At 44.0% G+C, this 22,808-nt stretch overlaps 1 protein-coding gene across 1 annotated transcript in view; it reads left to right on the top strand.

The window, feature by feature from the left end:
* LOC310794764 (copine-9-like) overlaps window positions 1–22,808 on the top strand; it is a gene marked incomplete at its 3' end in the record, with an annotated part of 156,220 nt that overhangs the window by 35,759 nt on the left and 97,653 nt on the right. Inside the window, exons 3-6 of the mRNA XM_083656800.1 lie at window positions 7,625–7,671; window positions 13,499–13,602; window positions 17,652–17,691; window positions 20,823–20,899. Coding sequence (XP_083512926.1) covers window positions 7,625–7,671; window positions 13,499–13,602; window positions 17,652–17,691; window positions 20,823–20,899 — 268 coding nt within the window. The remainder of the gene's footprint in view (window positions 1–7,624; window positions 7,672–13,498; window positions 13,603–17,651; window positions 17,692–20,822; window positions 20,900–22,808) is intronic.

The following is a 22,808-nucleotide window of genomic DNA, read 5'->3' as shown; positions in this document are numbered from 1 at the left end:
AAACAGAGCACTGCGGAATGTCAAGAATAAGGCGGCGGTGGGCGTGCCCGTACGTGAGTGACGTCAATCGAATAAGGTCTATAGGCTGCACAGAACCAATTACTGCTGTCGAGCGAAAGTCTTTATCTCTGCACGCTTTCGTTTGTGCAAATTTAATTGAAAGCTAACATGTTAATTCTTGAGCTTTTGTGACTTATGATCCTCAGATTCACAAAAACCCTGTTTAAAATGCATTGCCTGTTTGTACCATCTGAAAAGTCACACTCACACTCCATTGCCTCTGACCTGACACTGCCACATGGTTTGTTTTCACATCACCATCTGGGAATCGAGTCACTCGGGAAACCGTTTCAAAGGGCGGGCACTTAAAAAAAAAAAAAACCCTGCGGTGTGATTGGACGAACCATCTGTCTGTCACGTCTATCACAGGCTCGCTCTCGCTGGCGTCACGCCAAAGCCCGCCTATATAGCTGCCTCACAGGACGCCGATTGGTGCGAACTGCTAGTGGTTCAGATTCAAATCAATTGATTGGAGCGAGGCAAGATGGATTTGCCATGTGATCGCGATCTCACCAGAGCAATTGAGAGAGAGAGTGGCGTCAGCGGAGGACCAAAATGCGTCACTCATTAGCCAATGAACAGCCAGGAAGGGCCTCGCGCTACTTTTGAATGCTAAAATAAAGCTGATAATGTACAATTTGATTTAAAAAAAACACCTTTCAAAGTACAACACAAACTGTCCATTTTACTGCAACTCCACAGTGCTGCTTAATCTAGAACCTTACTTCCTGGAACTCTTGAGAGTAAAAAACTGGTCCATTGGAGTGAATGGAGATGTCGCGAGTCTTCTATGGCTCTGGATCTCACGATCTCGCGCAAATCCAGTTGCCTCACAAGGTTACATTGTCTTCCCTCTGTTCACTGCTCGTTAGGAGGGAAAATGTGGTTTTAATCATCTGCTGGTCCAGACAGTCTGATGTTCATTAAAGCTAATGTCCAAACCTCCGACAGACACACAGCGTCTAGACGTGTAAAGCAAAACTCAGTCAATTATCAGTACACCCCATTGGGTACTGTTTGTTTGCGTATACATATGATTGTGTGTGTGCGTGCGTGCATCCGTGTGTGTGTGTGTGTGTGTGTGTGTGTGCTTGATCCAAACATGACAAAATGATAAATTGGTGGGTCATAATTGAATTGCTAGTATATTGCATATTTATGCTGTGCTTCTCAAAGCAATATTTCTCCTTGATGGTTTTGTGAACCACGTATGGCTTGTCTGGGGACCCATAATGTAATTACCACCGCTCACCCAGCCTACCTTTATTTTGAAAAGAAAAAAAACCTACTTTGGAAATTATATGACAGACGTGACAACATAGATGCAGGCAATATGATTTAATTGAGTGGCCAGGATCATGCTTTTCACGGTTTGCTTGTAATTATATGCTAGATATTGATAGGGAGGAAGTCCTTGCTGTGGGTGTGGACAATATAGCGACCTGCTCTGACCAAATCAGTCACATGTACCACTGGCCCGATTTTATGATTTTTTTTTTTTTTTTTTTTTTTGTCTGTTTTGGGGTTTCACCAGATTTGAGCAAAATAAAGCCTTGGCTTTCATTCTATGTAAAGATTATTGTGAAATTCAAATGTTAAATATAGTTTTGAAGCTCATAAATGTAGAGTTACCAGCAGAACTAGCCTACTTTGTCAATTTTTGAGGTTGTTTTTCCTCAAAAACATAGTTTGGAAACAGTCATGACATAAAGTGGTGTATCTCACTCACTCTTTGGAGTGCAAAGATGATTTTGATATCAGCAGAAAGCTTACATTCTCCTCTTTCCAACAGATACAAGTCAAAATGTGTTTTGAGTAATAATGACAGATTTTGATAGAGCAGGTCACTATGTGCACGGCAGCAAGTGGTGACGAGGTACACAGGTGACCGTAGCAAAAAAGTGAGAAAGGAGAACATCGCTCTATACTGTAGATCTATTTAGTTCGACGTCCAACTTGCTTGAAAGCGTGAATGCTCCAGTTCAGTGCAGACTAGGGTTGTCAAAAGCATCGATAGTATCGATAAAAATCAATACTAAAAATTTGAAACGGATACAATACTCATTTGCAACAGGTATCGATAGTATCGATAAGTATCAATTTTTTTTTTAACGGATACAATACTCATTTGCAACAGTATGGATACCAGCAGTGCTTTCTCTCAATGAAATCAATCAAACATACTACTGATTTTCCGCATCAACAGGGCTGAATCATTGACAGTGGTGGTGTAGTTAGGGATTGTTTGTTGGTGGTCATGATTAACGGTCCGCATCAACAGGGCTGAATCATTGACAGTGGTGGTGTAGTCAGGAATGTCATACCGAATCGACCTGGATAGCTAGGCTTAGATAGTGAGGTAATATGCAGTTGTGCGGTGGTAGCATGGAGGGGGGTGTTTCCAGGACGCTGGATTACACCGTTAAGCCTTCTTGAGGTGTCGTGGGCCTAACTTAACGAAACGTCGGTGAAGGAAGGTGCCCACTTGAAAACCCCAATGACATGCTTCATACTGCTGTTGGCTAGGGTAGGTAACTGGTGATTTGTGTCTTGTTTATTAGTTTGTTAGCCTGTTAGCTTGTTTTATTCTGGATTGGGCTTCTAAATGTGTTTTTCCTCGGATTTTGGCACAAGGGATAGTAACATCTTGTCCTGTGTATTAATTAATACTAAAGCTAGCTTAGGCTAGTGACTGTTGTGAATAGTGCAGCTGACAACTAGGGAAAGACCTAGTGACAGCATGGAAAGACAGCTGACAGGAGGGATTAGACCCCACCGGGGCTGCAATGGGTTAGCTGCTCATTGTGGCAGTAGCCAAGGCCAATAGGCCATTGGTTACACCCAAACTTGCTACGAAACAGAATTATGAAAAAACACCCCTAGAGTCTGCGAGAGCGGGGGCGGAAGATGACTCACCTATGGTTGACACGGTTATTGACTCTGGAACGGACTTGACTATGAGTAGGGAAAACATGTCAGTGGAAGCCACTAGTTCAGATGTAGATGGAAAGAAGCGTCAGGTTTGCTTGTGTGGCTGGCAGAAGGTAACAACTTTGAGGGGCCTTAGAATCCATCAAGGCAGGAAGAGGTGCTTGGTAGAGGGAACACAGGGACCCCGCATTGATAATTATTTCTTAAGAAGTTTATCAAGTCAGTCGGGTGAAGTCCAGCGACAGGAAGTAACCCACAGCTTGCAGGACATCAGCACCCCTGATGTTGAGGCAGGTCCTAGCACCGAGGAAAGCAGAGAGGCCAGCCAGCCAAAAAGGGAGAAGATTAGCGGTCAGAAGCCTAGAGTTAAGTGGCCAGGTGCAGCGGAAAGTAGGAAGTGGGAAGATATCAATAGTGATTTGGTTAGGATGTTAGAGAAGCTTAAAGGAACTGCTGAGAGTAAGTTGGAGAAAATGGGAGATTGTATTTATGATTATGGTAAGGAAAGGTTTGGCGTCTTTGAGAAAAGGAAGAAACTAGAGGGTGAGGTAGTTAAATCTAGGCGCCAACAAGAGATAGATAGACTTATCCAGGAGAGAAGACAGCTTAAGAGGCAGTGGAGGAAAGCTACAGAGGTTGAGAAGGAAGGCATTGATTGCTTGCAGTCAGATGTGAGGGATCGGTTGGCAGTTTTAAGAAGAGCAGAGAGCATTAGGAAAAATAGGAAAAAGAAAGAGCGAGCTAGAATAGCATTCTATAAGGATCCATTTAGATTTGTGAAGTCATTGTTTAGTAAGGAAAAGAATGGTAGCCTTATGGTACCTAAGCAGAAGCTTAAGGAATATTTGGAGGAGGTTCACAAAGATAGGGAAAGGTTTAGAGAGATGACAGTCCCAGCTGATATTCCACCTATTGGTGAAATAGAGAGCCAGTGTGATGATAGCCCACCAAGGTGGAAAGAAGTTCAAGAAGTAGTGAGACGTGCAAGGGCCTCTTCAGCCCCGGGTCCTAATGGAGTCCCCTACCGGCTGTATAAGAGTGCTCCAGATGTGTTGCAGTTTCTATGGAAGCTGATGAAGGTAGTCTGGAAGAAGCAGGTTATTCCTAAGGCATGGCGTAGAGCAGGGGGAATCTTCATTCCTAAAGAAAGGGACTCGTTAGAGATAAGTCAGTTTAGACCTATCAGTCTACTTAATGTTGAAGGGAAGGTTTTCTTTAGTGTTGTGGCACAGAGGCTGTCTAGTTATCTAGAAAAGAATAGGCTAATAGATACTTCGGTGCAAAAGGCTGGAATTCCCGGCTTCTCCGGGTGCTTAGAGCACACCAGCATGATCTGGCACCAAATCCAGTCAGCTAGGCGTGAGAAGAGAGACCTGCATGTAGTATTCTTGGACCTGGCTAATGCTTTCGGGTCAGTGCCGCATAGTCTGTTATGGGAGGCCTTTGATTTCTTTAGAGTGCCAGGTAGTATAAAGAGCTTAGTTAAAGCCTACTTCTTAGATATTCAACTCTGCTTTACCACAGCAGAGTACACTACAGCTTGGCAGCAGCTGGAGATAGGCATTATGGCAGGGTGTACAATTTCCCCATTAGCTTTTACCATGGCAATGGAGATCATTATTAGGGCTTCAAAATGGGTAGTGGGTGGAGAAAGGCTGCAGGGAGGGCTGCGGCTCCCTCCAATTAGGGCATACATGGATGACATGACGACTATGACGTCAACCGCTCCATGTACTAGCAGATTGTTGGATAAGTTAAATAGTAATCTGCAGTGGGCTAGAATGAAAGTGAAGCCAAGTAAGTCCAGGAGTATTTCAATCATTAAAGGGAGGGTAGTAGGTAAGAAGTTTGTTATAAATGATGAGGTGGTGCCTACAGTGTTAGAGAAACCAGTCAAGAGTTTGGGAAGATGGTATGATGCAAGTCTCAGTGATAAGGGACAGTTTGAGGAGGTGAGGCAGGAAATGATTCAAGGTATTTCAAGTATAGACAAGTCAGGGCTCCCAGGAAAGTTAAAGTTGTGGTGTTTGCAGTTTGGATTGTTGCCTCGGTTGATGTGGCCACTGACAGTGTATGAGGTTCCCCTTTCAAAGGTAGAAAAGCTAGAAAGGATGATTAACTCATTCATTAGAAAATGGCTCGGAGTCCCACGCTGCCTAAGCAGTGTAGCCTTATATGGGAAAGGCATATTGGAATTGCCATTATCTAGCCTGACAGAGGAGTTCAAGTGTGCTAAGGTTAGACTGGAAATGACTCTGACTCAGTCAAAGGATCCAGTGGTTAGGAGTGTAGCGCCCACAGTTAAAACAGGGAGGAAGTGGAACCCAAATGAGGCAGTACAGCAAGCACAGTCAGCTCTTAGACACAGGGATATCATAGGTCAGGTGCAGCATGGGCGTGGAGGCTTAGGGTTGTGCATAGGGAAACCTGTGTGGAACAAGGCATCAGTAATAGAAAAGAGGAAGATGGTAGTTGAAGAAGTACATAGGCAAGAGGAGGCAGTAAGATGTACTAAGGCAGTGTCGCAGGCAAAGCAAGGACAGTGGGTGAACTGGGAGAGTGTAGAGAAGAGAAAGTTGAAGTGGAGAGAGTTGTGGAGCATGGAGGCCAGCAGAATTAGATTTATTCTAGGGGCTACTTATGATGTGCTGCCATCTCCCCAGAACTTAAATCAGTGGTTGGGCGAGGATGGTGCCTGCCCGTTGTGTTCTAGTGTATGTACATTGAGGCATATACTGTCAGGGTGTAAGGTCAGTCTCTCCCAGGGGCGATACACCTGGCGTCACAACCAGGTGTTGAAATGTTTGGCAGCTGCAGTTGAGGAAAAGCGGCTAGAAGTAAATTCTCTAGTTGCTAGCAAAGAGAATAGACAGATCAAATTTGTACGTGAGGGAGAAAAGATTAGACCAATTAAGGTCAGGCACAAGTTAGGGCAGCTAAGTGTAGGTGGAGCCTGGGAAATGAGGGTTGACTTGAATGAACAGCTAGTCATCCCAGCATATATAGTTAGCACTCGGCTACGTCCGGACTTGTTACTGTGGTCTGAGGTAGAGAAGAGAGTTTATTTTATCGAACTCACAGTCCCGTGGGAAGATCGAGTTGAGGAGGCTTATGAGCGCAAGAAAGCTAGGTATGCTGAAATGGCAGCAGAGGCAGAGCAGCGAGGTTGGAGGGCTCGAGTGCGGCCTGTAGAGGTGGGCTGCCGTGGTTTTGTGGCAAAGTCCGTTATTGCCTTACTAACTGAGTTGGGCATTCGGGGACGGAGCCTGAAACTTGCGGTTAGCAACATGTCTCAGGCAGCAGAACGAGCAAGTGAATGGCTGTGGATAAGGAGGAAACATGCTAGCTGGGGAGCTCGCTAAGGTCAGATTGATTGTTTGTTGTTGGTCATGATTAACAGTCCGCATCAACAGGGCTGAATCATTGACAGTGGTGGTGTAGTTAGGGATTGTTTGTTGTTGGTCATGATTAACGGTCCGCATCAACAGGGCTGAATCATTGACGGTGGTGGTGTAGTTAGGGATTGTTTGTTGGTCATGATTAACGGTCCGCATCAACAGGGCTGAATCATTGACAGTGGTGGTGTAGTTAGGGATTGTTTGTTGGTGGTCATGATTAACGGTCCGCATCAACAGGGCTGAATCATTGACAGTGGTGGTGTAGTCAGGAATGTCATACCGAATCGACCTGGATAGCTAGGCAGATAGTGAGGTAATATGCAGTTGTGCGGTGGTAGCATGGAGGGGGGTGTTTCCAGGACGCTGGATTACACCGTTAAGCCTTCTTGAGGTGTCGTGGGCCTAACTTAACGAAACGTCGGTGAAGGAAGGTGCCCACTTGAAAACCCCAATGACATGCTTCATACTGCTGTTGGCTAGGGTAGGTAACTGGTGATTTGTGTCTTGTTTATTAGTTTGTTAGCCTGTTAGCTTGTTTTATTCTGGATTGGGCTTCTAAATGTGTTTTTCCTCGGATTTTGGCACAAGGGATAGTAACATCTTGTCCTGTGTATTAATTAATACCCCTCCCTATCACTGGTGGGTATCTGTTGCTTCAACAAGCTCAAAGTGTTCTGATAGGCTGATGACTACAGCAGGGCTAATCTGCTGTGTTGTGATAGGCTGATGATGACTACAGCAGGGCTAATCTGCTCTGTAAGTGCAAAGTTTTTAATGAGTTTTATCAGACCTAGATTATGGAGAAGCGTGCATCTGTCCATCTGTCTTCGTTTATTTTCATGCCTCTTGATGTGTTGTCATTTCCCCCTCTCCGTGGTATCGAAAATGGTATCGAGTATCGATATATCTTCCTGGGTATCGGACGGTATCGAAGTAGAAATTCTAGTATCGTGACATCCCTAGTACAGACTGTCCCTTAATCTGCGTCTGGCTCTCATTATAGAAGGCAATTCAGCTTAACAAAGGTTGTCTGATTGAATAATTATTGACTATGCTTCTAACACAGTCGGCACTGATGAAAATGGACATGGGTCACATAGCTTTGTGTGAGTGTTGATGTCTATCAGGTGCAGCAGTGGCCCACTATGAATCAGTGAACTGAATAGATTCTTCTTCTTCTTCTTCCTCCTCGTCTCCATCTTCACCTTCACCCCCCCCAACACACCTCCCTCCAGTGGTCGTGCTGTACCTGCAGGCCGTGGGAACCAAAGAATGGAGAGAGGTGAGTTACCTTTTGTTCTCCACTATTAACGTTTCTGTCCACCTGTCTGTCTACCAAAGATGTGCTGTTTTCTAGGAGGCGCGTGGACAGAAAGATCCTGATTCCCATGATAATTTGGCAGCTGCATAGCATGGCGATGATTGAAATAAGGGTTTATTTCCCTTACAGAAAAACCACATGGAACTTCACGTGTGCAATTTCACATGTGAAAACATGTGGAACACATGTACAACATGTGCTTTGCCCATGGGAAGCGTGTGGTTTTGGAACATTTTCACATGTGAAATGTGTGAAACCCATGTCAATTCCCATGTGATTACATGTGAAACCTATGTGATTGCATGTGAAACCCATGTAAATGTTGTTTTCCACATGTGCTCCACATGTGGAAAACATGTTGCTATACAACATGTGGCAAAACATGTTATCACATGTTATAACATGTGAACATGTTTTTCCACATGTGAAAATGTTCCAAAACCACACCCGTCCCATGGGTTTCACATATGGTGAACATGTGGACACATGTGGCGAAACGTGGACACATGTGAACCTCATGTGTTTTTTCTGTATATGATATGGTGATTCTGTATGATATGGTGGCAAATCTGGGCATTACGGTTGTGAAGTGTGTCACACTTGCTTGAGAACTGTCAAAAATAGCTTTATCAAAGACTGTACTTCTCTCTCTAGAACTTCTAGTCAAAGCATGTTAGCAATCCATCCCTATGTTCCCTCAGCCATTCCCTCGATCAGCATCATGGTTAGGCGTTAGGGATGCACATTTTCCGCAAATTCCAAACTCGATCATTGGTATCGTTAACAATCAATCAATCAATCAATCAATTAATTAATTGTAATTAAAAATACAAAATGTTCCAAACCATACCAAATGCGTTTTTTCCTCAATAAAACGTTTATTTATGCAGCAGCAACTTATTGTATATTTCTCACAGCATTGCATAGCATAGCCTACGCTATGAAACACATAAAAACGTGGAGGCATAACTTTTTAGACATGTCGACATTTGCCCAGAATCCCCGTCACGGCCGCAGGGGCTCACTTACCCACGCAGATTGTTTATTTTTTCTGCTGGCAGTCCAGGTGAGACTCCAGGCGAGCCAATTTATCCCAATGAACACTGTTCTACTTGAACAGCATCTTGTGACTTGTCTGAAAAGGGCTATAGTGATGTAGCCGAGTGTCCAGGTCCGCCTATACTTACTTACTTACTTACTTACTTACTTTTTGCCCATATTCGGAAAATGACAATATTCCGACTAAATGAATAATCCACTAATATTCCCGTTTACATGCAGCCGTAGCTCGCCCTCCCCGACACGTGAGGTAGGGGGGGAGAGAGAGAGAGATGCAGGTAGGCGGAGTTTTTCTGTTGAGAATAAACAGAGCAGCGCTGAAATTTGGCGTTGCGATTATTTGCACATCCAAGTCTTTAATAAACAGTAGGCTAGTAGCCTACGTTATTACCTCGCAGGCTCGCAAGCACTTTGGACTTCCGTGGGCAACCAAACAATGTTTCTCATCTCCTCCCGATCAGAAATGTGGGCTTTTCTGTTCGCATGCCAGAGATGACGGATTCTAATAATTATATCGCCTCTTCTAGCGCTTTCTAGCACACATCAGTTGCCCACAAACATGAAACATGCGTCGCAAACTGCGGTAAAAACCCTGATTGAGACACATATTCCGAATGCGCTGTATACATGATCAAAGAATCCTCCTAAAATCCGAATAATAGTGGAATAACCCAGATGTCTCAATCGGAAAATGCTAAAAAAAAAAAAAAGGCCAAATTCGGAAAATGCAACTGGATTATGCTGTTTACATGACCCCTATCAAATTCAGAATATTGTCATTTTCCGAATAATGGTGGAATATTGTGTGCATGTAAACGTAGTCTGTGATGCTTGGTTGGGTAGGATTGGTTAAGGTTAGACAATACAAGTAGCACATAGTCCAGAGGCAACTTACAGCACACCCCTGACGATACTATTGTACTATTACGAGTGTCAACTTGGTCTCTAATTGCTCACACGAGTGGAGCAGCCTAACCGCTGTCTGATGGTCTCAGGTCGGCGGTACTCCCTCAGGCCCTACCTGCCCAACGCTGATGAATGAATAGCAGCAGAGAGAAAACAAAAAGAGAAGAGGATGACTCCGAATTACTCAGCCTGCCCAAAGCTCCCGAGGAGAGAGATGCCTCGCTTGTGTGCCTCATCAAATATGCAATGTCTGCAAACCTCTTGCTGTTTCTTGCGGTCTTCTCTTTCAGATTTTCTTTTGCTCATGTAGAAGGTTCCACTCACTGCATCCCCTTTGAATTCCTTCTCTTTTTCATTTTCTTCTCAATACGAGTCCCTCTCTCTCTCTCTCTCTCTCTCTCTCTCTCTCTCACACACACACACACGCACGCACACACACACGCATGCACGCACGCACACACACGCACGCACACACACACAGGCACACACGCACACGCACACACACACACACACACCCACACACACACGCACACGCACACGCAAACACACACACACACACACACACACACACACACACATGCACGCACACACGCACACACGCACACACACACACACACACACACACACGCACGCGCGCACACACACACATATTTACATATCTTCTTTCTCCCGGGGGAGTCTCTTTTCCCCACACGCTCTAATTTGCCTATGACAAGTCGTTTTTTATAATCAGTGTATTTACCCGTTTGCACAGTCAAAGTCAGCGCCGATGTGTCGGTGGGCCGCGGCTTTGCCGGCGCTGATCCGCTCACGGCCAGACGGCGCACACCTCGCCGTTTGGTGTCGGCGCGGGCGGGCTTCATCAAAAACACGGCATGAACTGCGCCGCAATCAGCGGAGTAAACAGCTCGCTGCCAGCCCTACACATATTGACACCGTGTGCACATAATTGTGCTTCAGAGCGGCTCTGATAAATCCTTTGTTTGCTTTGGACGGGCGTGCTCTGCATCGCGGGAGACGGGGAAGATTATGGAAAGGAAAACAGTGAGATTGTTGGAAGATCAAAAGAGAGAATTGAAAAGGAGGAAAAGGCCTGCGGGACGACTCGGTCAGGAGGAAACCAGAGTTAGGTTCATTTGCCCCGATACCTGACGATTTCCTCCTTCTCAGGGGCAATTTTATTGAACTATGAAATAAAACATTTGCGTCGTGTATTGTCCAAACACTGAATTTGTACTACTAAAATTGTTGAATTTTAAATGATAACCGTTTCCCATAGAAAATCTTTCAGGCCTGGAGGGATTTCGAAACGTACCCCGACCGCAACGGTGGGGGGCCGTCGCTGGCGATGCTAAACTTTTAGCTAATCTGTTCGCATCTATGTTCGCAATGGCATCCCAAGTATCATCATACTATTATGGGATGCGATGCGAACAGTTGTATTATGGGAAGTGCGTTTCTCAGGCAATGACACACATTGACACGTTTTGGAACAGCTGGCACAATGCTCCTAAAAGCAAAATGCTTATTGTTTTGAATGATTTGGCATCTTCTATTACTGTCAACACCAGTATTGTTGTATTGTAATAATATGCCATAAAGGTTTATTGAAATCTTGGGGAGAGCAGTGGGAAAATAATATTTTTTGGGTTTTTTTTTTTCAATTTCTTTTCTGGCCTGGCGGGGGCGCTCTTGTAGAATGGTAGGGCAAACACTGCATAATTTCCAACATGCCTAAAAAAAAAATCGGCAGGCCTTACAGAAGATTCTTTGACAGCAGCCAGGTTGTTTGAGTTTTTGTTGTTGCAGTGCTTTGTGTTGGTCTGCATGGTACCGACATACTCATATTTGTTTTTTTCGTCACCTATAACACACTGGAAAGAATCGCCCAAGTGTATTGATTACACAAATCTCCTACGGTGGCCTATGAGGGACTGTAGTTGCATTCATGTGCGACGACCATATAGACCGATTAAAGTATGGATGTAGCTGCTACCATGACGTTACCCATCGGTGCTGGACTTTGGATTTTGAAGCCTCAAGGTTGGCGTTTTCACTGTCACCATCTTGGTTATTTGGAGCCAGAAGTGACGTGAATTTGGACGAGAAGAGCCACAGCTCAGACTGCTACTGGTCCGATGATCGGCGAGCTGCGTGATCACTGGACAGATGATCTGTCAGTCACGTCCCAAAACATAGTCTTTTTTTATCGTTTATTTTACTCGAAATGAGACAGTGTAGTCGCCCCCTGCAGGCCAAACAAAAGAATGCAGGTTTAAGTTACTTCCGCATTAGTCTCTCCCCAAACTCAAATATTATGTTGAATCGCTGCAGTCCACATACTACCTAATAGAGACTGTGCCACTTCACACAGCCCAAACTGCTCTTTGAGGGCGGGTCTAGCCGGTCAAAATTGAATGATTGACAGCTCGTAGCAGCTACGTCCTGTCAGTCGTTCAATTTGGACCTGATAGACCCGCCCCCAGAACACCAATGAGAGAGTGGTTTGTGTTCGAAAGTCAACAGTCAGGTTGGGTGGGCGCGCATGGATCGCTAAAGTCATTGCTGATTGGTGCCCCGGGATTTCGGACGACAGCAATTTGGAGCTAGAAGTGTCCCAGACCCAGAGAGAAATCCGCAGCATGCAGTAACGTAGTTACATGAAACGACTTCCGCGTTGGCCTCACAAACGGAGCTACGAGCCCCGCCGACCACAAACAAATCCGAAAAAGGTGAACTGCGGAAAAAAGGTTGCTCCTAATGACTAATTTCACGGGCATTTTATGCATTTTAACGGGTAATTCGGCCCCCTTAACCTTTGACCCTGGACTCTTTTCACAGATTCCACTGATGCATTATGGATGATGGAGGGATAGTTAAAAGAAAAATGGGTGAAAGATGAATGTATATAAATGTGTGGTTACAATCGCCTAGTATGCAATCTACTTTGGCCACTAATTTGTCTTCTTCTCCACTTAGCCTACAACCATTAGAAAACATTTCCCCCAGCAACAAAGCAATTCCCTGCCGTTCGCCCACAATGCCCCTGCACCCATTAACCAATCACGCCCAAGTGAGATTATCAACCAAGACAGCCCCCGAAAATAGAAACGGTACGAGGAAACGTCGTGGGATTTTCCCTCCGGGTCGATACGGCAGGTAGGGTTCTGGGGTCGAATAAACTCCGTTGCAAAGGCCTTGGTAATGGATAGGCTGGGGACAGAGCTGATAGCCAGGATTATGTGCGCTGGGCACTGAAGACATGAGCCCGCGTATCGGAGGCCCGCATCCAGGCAGTGCTGAGATCAATAGCTCATTACACGCTGCTGCTGCCGGTGTCGGCCACGGAGGACGCCGCCACCAGTCCGCCGGGGGGATTACCGGTGAGATTGTCAGGGAGATGGAGAGGCCCCCTGGCCCAGGAAGACAGGCTGCGACCGGGACGGACGGGCGGTCGAACGCGGCGCTCTGATGTTGTAGCACGTGAATACATTCAGCGGGATGTGAAGGAAGCAGCAACGATTTGTCTCGTGTCGCTTCTGCATTCCAGTCCCGTACAAAACTGTTTTGCAATCGGCTATTAGATTGTTGCAAAATTTCTCTTGATGTCTGATTTCTTTTAAATCCCTCCCTTCTGAGTTGTATTTTCGCTGATCCGAGCGTTATGGCTCCTATATTGACTCAATATGCCGACATCACCACCAATCACCTCTCTCTCTCTCTCTCTCTCTCTCTCTCTCTCTCTCTCTCTCTCTCTCTCTCTCTCTCTCTCTCTCTCTCTCCTTCTCTCTCTCTCTCTCTCTCTCTCTGTGTGTTCTTCTAGTTTGGCAGGACCGAGGTGATTGACAACACTCTGAATCCAGATTTTGTCCGGAAGTTCGTGCTGGATTTCTTCTTTGAAGAGAAACAGAACCTGAGATTTGACGTGTAAGTGAACCTGACGGTGAACTCCTTTGTGTCTGAATATGAATATTATATTATTATCATTATATATTTTCTTTCAATATTTTGTTTTTATTTTTCCATTTTTAGAACGAACAAAAGCAAAACAAACTCAGACAGACACACACACACACACACACACACACACACACACACACACACACACACAAACACAAACAAAAACATACCAACTTTACATTACTATATGATGCTACCAGGTGCATAAGTGCTTACACGAGATGCTGTACATGAAATCCCATACAAGGAGTCCATGAGAAATGAGCTGGGCGAGTTACTCGTTGTTTCTAACCTCATCAAAGTAGGCTAGGAACGGGTCCCAAATAGTTGAGAACTTTGTAAGTGAGTCCATACGCACAACCAAAACCATGTCCGCCAGCCACAGCTGAAAGGAAGGTGGAGAGTGGAACTTCCACTCCTTCAGAATGAGTCTCTTGGCGACAACCGTCCCGTGCGTCAGAGACTGTTGCACAGCCGTAGGGAGGAGCAGAGAAGATTCAGAAGAGCCGAAGATGGCGAGTTCCGCCTCCGGCTGAAGGGTTGTTATATAGGCCTTGGGAGTACCAGTCAAATATTTTGAGCAAAAACCAAAAAGCATATGACAGTGTACCTTCTGACACCTATGTGTCTGAATATGAATATAAACCGATAAGTGACCACTGCCGCTTCGCTTCACATGCATTCAGGGTAATGGACCTAAGGAAGCAGCACAAAGCAGCAAAAAGCCATTTCTCCATCCACCGATACGACCGATGAAGAAGCCAATCAGTGCTAAGATTAGATGTCCAATCGTGGAAGGAGCTGAAAGAAGTGCCAATTAGGAGCAAAGCAGTAGGTGCACTTGCTCGCGCCATTGATTAAATCACTGTCAGTATAGCCACTCGGCTATTCTGTTCAGTTCACCTGCCTCTTATCCACAATCAATAAGAGGGAAAGATAATTTACGTGCCTCTGTATCTTTAATCAAGGCACAGAAATGGACTTTGTCGTGCATTGGGATCTGTATACAGTTTCCGTGGACTTTATTTGAACATCAACGTTTGAACACGAGCGTTTAATAGGAACGTTGTTTTGTGAGGGCTCCTATTATGTTGCGCTTTTGTTGCCTGTTGATAAGATTTCCAAACCCCTCTCCTATTTCACAAGGCCATTTCTGTATGTTCATTCTCCAACTAATAAGCGAGAACCAACCCTGCACTTAAATCAGAGCTTGCGGGCATCTGAATTTCAATATAATAGCAGCTTCTGATTTGCTTTCATGCGTGGCTCTCCGGGTCACACCAAGGTGTTTTCAGGTCCAGAAAATAACATGCCTGGACAAAGAGAAGCTAACGCCGGACGCTGAAGGAAGAGATAAATAAGTGACAATTTTACTGGCATGTTTTCAAGCTGCTAGGTTCTTGCCTGGACTGATGCTACTCTAGTGGATTTGTTCATGTCGTTGCGCCGCTATCTCTTCCAATCAGAGGTGGAGACTCAAATCACATGACTTGGGATCGAGTCAGAATTGTAATTGCTTGAGATTGACCAAAGTCTCTTGCACACCTGAGAAGTCTTGTGGCAGGTGCGTAGGTGGAGTAGAGTAGAATCACTTAGAAAAAGAATGGACACCCCCGCACACTGTCTTGCACTTGCTCAAAAATGGAAATTTTAATACAATGTTTTGTTAAAAGACGTTTTTCAATTATATGCTCACAGGAATAGAAAACATTATATGCAGGAGTCTGGCTTCACAGTGACCAATCACTACATACATCATATCATTGGCAAAAGCCTTCAATCATTACAGACATCATATCAGTGACAAAAGTCTTCACATTGTGGCTCACAGCCAGCCCCTCCTTCAATTATAAGACCTCAATTGGCCTCAAGCTATATGGGTCTTTTAAGACTGTCAGTAAAGTAGCAATTCAAATACATAAAGGCATCAACAACACTGACAATATATATAGAATAAAGTAGAAAAAGTACTCTTAAAAAAGTAATCTTGACTTGAGACTTGAGCCTCAAGAGTTGAGAGTGACTTGACTTGAGATTTGACCCTCAAGAGATGAGAGTGACTTGACTTGAGACTTGAGCCTCAAGACATGAAAGTGACTTGAGACTTGACCCTCAAGACATGAGAGTGACTTGACTTGAGACTTGAGCCTCAAGACATGAGAGTGACTTGAGACTTGAGCCTCAAGACATGAAAGTGACTTGGGACTTGACCCTCAAGACATGAGAGTGACTTGACTTGAGACTTGAGCCTCAAGACATGAGAGTGACTTGAGACTTGAGCCTCAAGACATGAGAGTGACTTGACTTGAAACTTGAGCCTCAAGACATGAAAGTGACTTGACTTGAGCCTCAAGACATGAGAGTGACTTGACTTGAAACTTGAGCCTCAAGACATGAAAGTGACTTCACTTGAGACTTGAGCCTCAAGACATGAGAGTGACTTGACTTGAAACTTGAGCCTCAAGACATGAGAGTGACTTGACTTGAGACTTAAGACATGAGAGTGACTTGAGACTTGAGCCTCAAGACATGAGAGTGACTTGACTTGAGACTTGAGCCTCAAGACATGAGAGTGACTTGAGACTTGAGCCTCAAGACATGAGAGTGACTTGACTTGCGACTTGAGCCTCAAGACATGAGAGTGACTTGACTTGCGACTTGAGCCTCAAGACATGAGAGTGACTTGAGACCTGACCCTCAAGACATGAGTGACTTGAGACTTGAGCCTCAAGACATGAGAGTGACTTGACTTGAGACTTGAGCCTCAAGACATGAGAGTGACTTGACTTGCGACTTGAGCCTCAAGACATGAGAGTGACTTGACTTGAGACTTGACCCTCAAGACATGAGAGTGACTTGACTTGAGACTTGAGCCTCAAGACATGAGAGTGACTTGACTTGAGACTTGAGCCTCAAGACATCAGAGTGACTTGACTTGAGACTTGAGCCTCAAGACATCAGAGTGACTTGACTTGAGACTTGAGCCTCAAGACATGAGAGTGACTTGACTTGAGACTTGAGCCTCAAGACATCAGAGTGACTTGACTTGAGACTTGAGCCTCAAGACATGAGAGTGACTTGACTTGAGACTTGAGCCTCAAGACATCAGAGTGACTTGACTTGAGACTTGAGCCTCAAGACATGAGAGTGACTTGACTTGAGACTTGAGCCTCAAGACATGAGAGTGACTTGACTTGAGACTTGAGCCTCAAGACATGAGAGTGACTTGACTTGAGCCTCAAGACATGAGAGTGACTTGACTTGAGCCTCAAGACATCAGAGTGACTTGACTTGAGACTTGAGCCTCAAGACATCAGAGTGACTTGACTTGAGACTTGAGCCTCAAGACATCAGAGTGACTTGACTTGAGACTTGAGCCTCAAGACATCAGAGTGACTTGACTTGAGACTTGAGCCTCCAGACATCAGAGTGACTTGACGTGGGAATCGAGTAAAGTTGACTTGGTCACATCTCTGCTTCTTAATGTAACATCACAAGTAGAGCCCGACCGATACTGGATTTTTTTAGGCAGATGCCGATACCGATTTTAGGGAGTAAAAAAATTCAGATATCGATATATCGGCCGATATTCTTATATTAAATATACACATTATATTACACAATGTTTTTGCAATGATCCCTCAAATATCAAACACTTGACAAAGATATGACTTGACATGACTTAAGAACATCAATAAACTTTATTGTCCAAATTGACATCAATGCAATGACACAGTAAACTTAACTGGGGATTTAATAATGATAAATAACTAGAAATATAAAAACACAAATATAACAAATATAAAATGTAACTTGAATTAAGAAAAAAGATCAAATATACACAACATGTTGTCTATGACTTAAAAATACAAAATAAAAAAATATCGGCATATCGGCCAACATATCGGCCGATACCGATATATCGGTTATCTGCCAATGTCGGCCGATAATATCGGTGGGCCCGATATATCGTTCGGGCTCTAAACAAGCTCTCACTACAAAAACTTCTCTCGCAGGTACAATGTGGACTCCAGACGCTGTAACATTTCCAAACACGTAAGTACGGCAAACTCTTTGTGCTGACGACTTCAAGTGTCTCACTTTATATTCTGCATGACTCATTCTATTGGAGGCGGGCCATTTACAGTGAATGAATGCAACAGCAGCAATCAGTCTCTTGAGTTGGCATGAATAAAGCAATGCAATATAGCACAACCTTGATTTGACAACTGAATGTCCTTTGTTTTTGTGTTTTTATCTTCATACCAATCAAATCCTGCGGGGGGAGCAGAAGGTGAGCGGTGCCTTTTATGTGTCCGACTGCTGGGATCAGTCATCATCCACATCGTTAAAATGTCCGTCGTTTCCTCTCGTTTTTTATTTTAATTTGTTTTCATCTCATTTTTATTTGCCCAGCGTCTTTAGATGTCATTGTCATCTTCTCCCGTTATATTCCATCTGGTGTGTGCATCAACGACAGACGTCATCGGCTCCCATGCCGGGACGCTTCAGCCGTCCGCCGCTTCAGATTGTGTCTGTCTGCGTTCTATCAAGTCGTTCAGGTAAACGCGACTGGCAGACGGCAGCTTAGAAGCGGAAGCAGATGTCATTTGAGACAGGGCGATATAACGTGGCGGTCAGATTGGGCTCACACCTGCTCACACACACACACGCAGGGTGCTCTGCCCTTGTTGTCGTAACAGTTTTTTTTTTAGGTGTTTTTATTGGAGAAAAATTGCATTTTTCTTCTCCATAAACATACAAGTAAAAAGAGAGACGGAAAAATTGAAAAAATAAAATCCAATCAAATAAGGTATGAGGTATGGCTGAGCATTTCTTTCATGTACATTACACAGTAATCCAGATGGCCTTAAGGTGGAAGGCCTAGAAACCATCCAAAAGAACATTCGGGGTGGTGATCATCTGAAATTGCTATTGCAGAGAGAAATTTTCTATACACACCAAATGCAGGCAGTATATCCAGGACTGAATGAAGAGATTGATTTCAGTCCTTTTTTGTAGTTGTTCTGATATTGGTATGTTGCTTGTATTGCTGCAGATGGATTATGTTTTCTGTCTTGTCTGAAGATCCATTTTTCATTTGTTTTCCATATTTCTCTGCATTATGTTTGGTTTTCTGCTATACACATTGTAGGGCCATCTAGTGGGTGCATTTTGCATCATTACCTGTGAGTTCACTGGCTTTCTGCTCAGGTGTTTGCAATCATCTCCTGCTAAATAGGGGAAACCTGAAGAAGGCTGTTTGTGCCGCTACGCGTGGGTCATGTCCCAGCTCTTTTAACATGCACTAGCTATGTTTTTACACCTTTCAAAATTATATTGCCATCTACAGTAAATAAAGGCTTTTTACTTTCTGCCAGAAGAGTGCCTTGGACCTTTCTTTTTTGAAGGTATGAGGTAGGCTTGGGCTGTCGATAATATCGAATATCGCGATATTTGCCAAATATCACGATATTTTCAGACTATCGCGTTATTCATTTATTTTTCTTTATTCTTTTTGGACAGTTTTGCACAGTCCGCAAATAAAATGATGTACTGTATAATAATAATGATAATAATAAATCTCCCCACGCTCCAACGATATCATGCATGTCGATATTTGTTCGTGGCTATGGCAATATTACAATTTTGGATATCGCCCACGCCTATGAGGTCCTAATATATTACGGTAATAAAGTATATAATCATTGTATTGCAACATTAGGCGATACAGGTAACGCTAACGGCGGCTAGCTTCCTATAAGCGCTGCTCTCACATAGGCTGTCACTAGTCGAGAGCTGCACTATGTCAACAACATGGCCGCAGCGACCGTGATGACGCTGATCGAATACTATCTATACCCGCAAGTAATATTAAGTATTTATTATTATTATGGTTCACATTAGCTCCTTGTATGTTTCCAGGAATCCAGACTATACAATCAAATTACATTTTGTTTTTTTTACAATATCTAAAGTTATTCCAGCAATGTATTTCCAAAATGCTTCCAGATAAAAGAACACTTCCAAAGCAGATGGAGTAAGTCTCCATCACAGGTTTTACATCACTGGCAATTGGGAAAGGCATTAGGGTATGTATGTAGTGCAATACAGATAATTTCCCAAAAATTAGAATATCATGGAAAACCCTAACCCTAACCCTTTCAAAAAGTGAAACTTTCATAGATTATAGATTCACTACACACAAAGTGAAATATTTCTAGCCGTTATTTGTTTCATTTTTCATAATTTTGGCCAACAGCTCCAGAAAACCCCCAAAACAGTATTTCAAGAAATTGTGTGAAGAAAATCAGCAGTTACTTCTCAGTTATTATGACTGACTCCAGCCTCAGTCCACTCCCTCTGAATCTCCGCCAAATTTTTGAATCGTCTTTGCTTGACAATCCGCTGAAGCCCACGGTCATCCATGGTATTTCCATGATATTCAAATTTTTTGGAAAGGATCTGTATGTTCTATTGTAGATATTAACCCGTATTTGTCTGTTTAGTTGAGATTAGACAGTCTGAGACATTTCAAGGGTATTACACCAGTCATAATCGTAATTGCATTCCAGATCTGATCTCCCCCTTCTTTTTTCCAATCTTATCATAGATTGGCAAGTTAATCGTGCCCCAAGGGTTTAATTCTGCAGTGTCGTGTCTCAGCTTTTCTGATAAGATGAAACTTCAATAAAATCAGATTAAACCGTAAAGAAACGTTAATATCCCAATTACTATTACGACCCCATTCATTTTATAATCTTTCATAATTTGTTTTTTGTTCATATGCGGGGGGCGGCTGTGGCTCAGGAGATACAGCGGGTCGTCCACTAATCACTTTGGATCAAAGAGGTCGGTGGTTTCATCCCCGTGTCCTTGGGCAAGATACTGAACCCCAAATTGCTCCCGATGGTGTGCCAGCACCCTGCGTGTTAGCTTGCTGCCATCGGTGTGTGAATGTCTGTGTGAATGGGTGAATGGAGGCACATTGTAAAGTGCTTTGGATAAAAGCGCTTTATAAATGCAGTCCTGTTATATGTTTTAATGAGCCTTGTTTCCAGTGCAAATATAACAAATTTAAGGCTTGGGGGTCTCTAAGAAAAGTGTAAGAAGAACCATTGGGGGGGGGGAAGGAAACCTGTCACACTTGACCAAAGGTAATTCCCCAATTTTGTTCTGGTCTTCAGGACTTTCTGGGCCAGACCTTCTGTACCCTTGGAGAGATCATCGGCTCCGCGGGAGGACGGCTAGAGCGGACCCTCTCGTAAGTCCCCCGACATCGCACAGTGCTCTCCATCCATCCTTCCGTTACCATGGCGTCAATGAGAACTGGGAAGTAGGATACAGCTTTGTCACAATATATAACATGAGATATTGCCAGATATGTGGTCATAACTTGATATATGGATGATACAAATGGCCGACTCCCGCTTTTCTTAGATCAGTGGTTCTCAACCTTTTTGAGCAGCGACCCCCCCAAAAAACTTTATGCCCCTCCCGCCGCTACCCAACCCAACGGCAGTGCGCACGCATTCACACACTGATTTCACTCACTCACTGAAATCATTTTTATATTTTATATAGCTTTATAATAGAGAGGCAAAGTGACTGCCTACTTCCTGCTTCAGCACTGTACCAGAGATTTTCATCTGCTATTTATTTTCCCATAGACATTTCGTCAAATGCTTATAAAAATAGTTTTACTTCGTCAAGCCAAACGGTCCAGCTATATTTACAATCAGGAGTGACCATAGAACATTTCACTCGGACCAAAACTTAAAAAAACTACATTGAAAAAATATATGTCTTTAAATCCGCAATTCTTTTACGTTTTAGTCCGAGTGAAATGTTATGTAGTTTCTCCTGTTTCTAAATATATCTGAACCGTTTGGTGTGAACTAGTAAAACTATTTTTATAAGCATTTTACGAAATGTCTACGGGAAAATCAATGGCGGATGAAAATCTCTGGTGCACTGCTGAAGCAGGAAGTATACGCCGTCACTTTGCCTCTCTATACATTAAACCATTGGTATGGGAGACATAATCACCATGGGAGAAAAAATATTTCTTTGTCTTTTTTTCTCTTTTGACAATCATCCCGCGACACCCCCAAAATAATCCTGCGACCCCCTGGAGGGGTCCCGACCCCCCAGGTTGAGAACCACCGTCTTAGATAATGGCGTAATAATAGTGCTTTGCCATTGCAAGCACATAAACATATCATTATGATTGCATCTCTGCAGCGTTACAGTTGGGAGTGGAGGGTGAAGATGGGTGAGACAGGGAGAGATGGCACGCCACGACACATGGGTCATGAGCTCAATTTGAAGCCGTTTCCGGGCGAGGATAGGGAACGCACCTTGGCCTGCTTATCCAGCGAGGAGCGCATCATCCAATATTAAGTCTTCACTCTAGCACTCATTTAGGCTATCAGAATATGCATCAGGAGCTGCATAATGTCCGCTGAATGACAGCCGCACTGTGGAGTCGCCATGAATAAAACAAGCTGTCCCAGTCAAGGTCAACAGAGGTTAAGTGGCAAAATATCACTGTGGATAAATAACTGTCCGTGAGCTCAGGAGGGATATGTAGAGCAGCAGAGAGGCAGGGGAGAAATTGTGGACTTGAGGTCCATCGTAGCAGGGCCGCTATACAATTATTTTCATTATCGATTAATCTGACGATTATTTTCTCCACTCATCGAAATAATCTATTACTGTAAATGTCACAAAATGGGAAAACTAATGTCGGTCACTTTTCCCGCAATGCCCAAGACGACATCCTCAATAAAGCTGTGTTCACACCAAGATATTTATTTTTCGCTCTGTCGCTTGATTCAACCCTTTGGAATCGCTCTGTCGCTCTGTTTAAATCGCTCATCAACAGGCACACGATTTGACGGACATGTAGGGGCTATAACGTTACGCAATGTCATGATATTTGTCCACTACGAGCCACCGTCATTGTTTACAAGCTAAAGCCTATCAGCGTGCTCCTAATGCGAGCTCCATACCGGTAGGACAGACTTCACTTCATGTCAGCTGTCAGCCTGTCAATGCGGTTTGTTGCCACACAATAAACCAGCGGTTTGTTCCAAGCCAGTGTGATCCTTGACTCACTCTCACACGGCAGCCAATCAGCGTTGAACAGCGAGCGACTGATGCCAGCGTAT

The sequence above is a fragment of the Poromitra crassiceps genome (assembly GCF_964638095.1).
Source record: "Poromitra crassiceps genome assembly, chromosome: 20".
NCBI lineage: Eukaryota > Metazoa > Chordata > Actinopteri > Beryciformes > Melamphaidae > Poromitra > Poromitra crassiceps.
The sequence above is the reverse complement of the archived record's forward strand: the minus strand, read 5'-3'. Positions and strand labels throughout refer to the sequence as shown.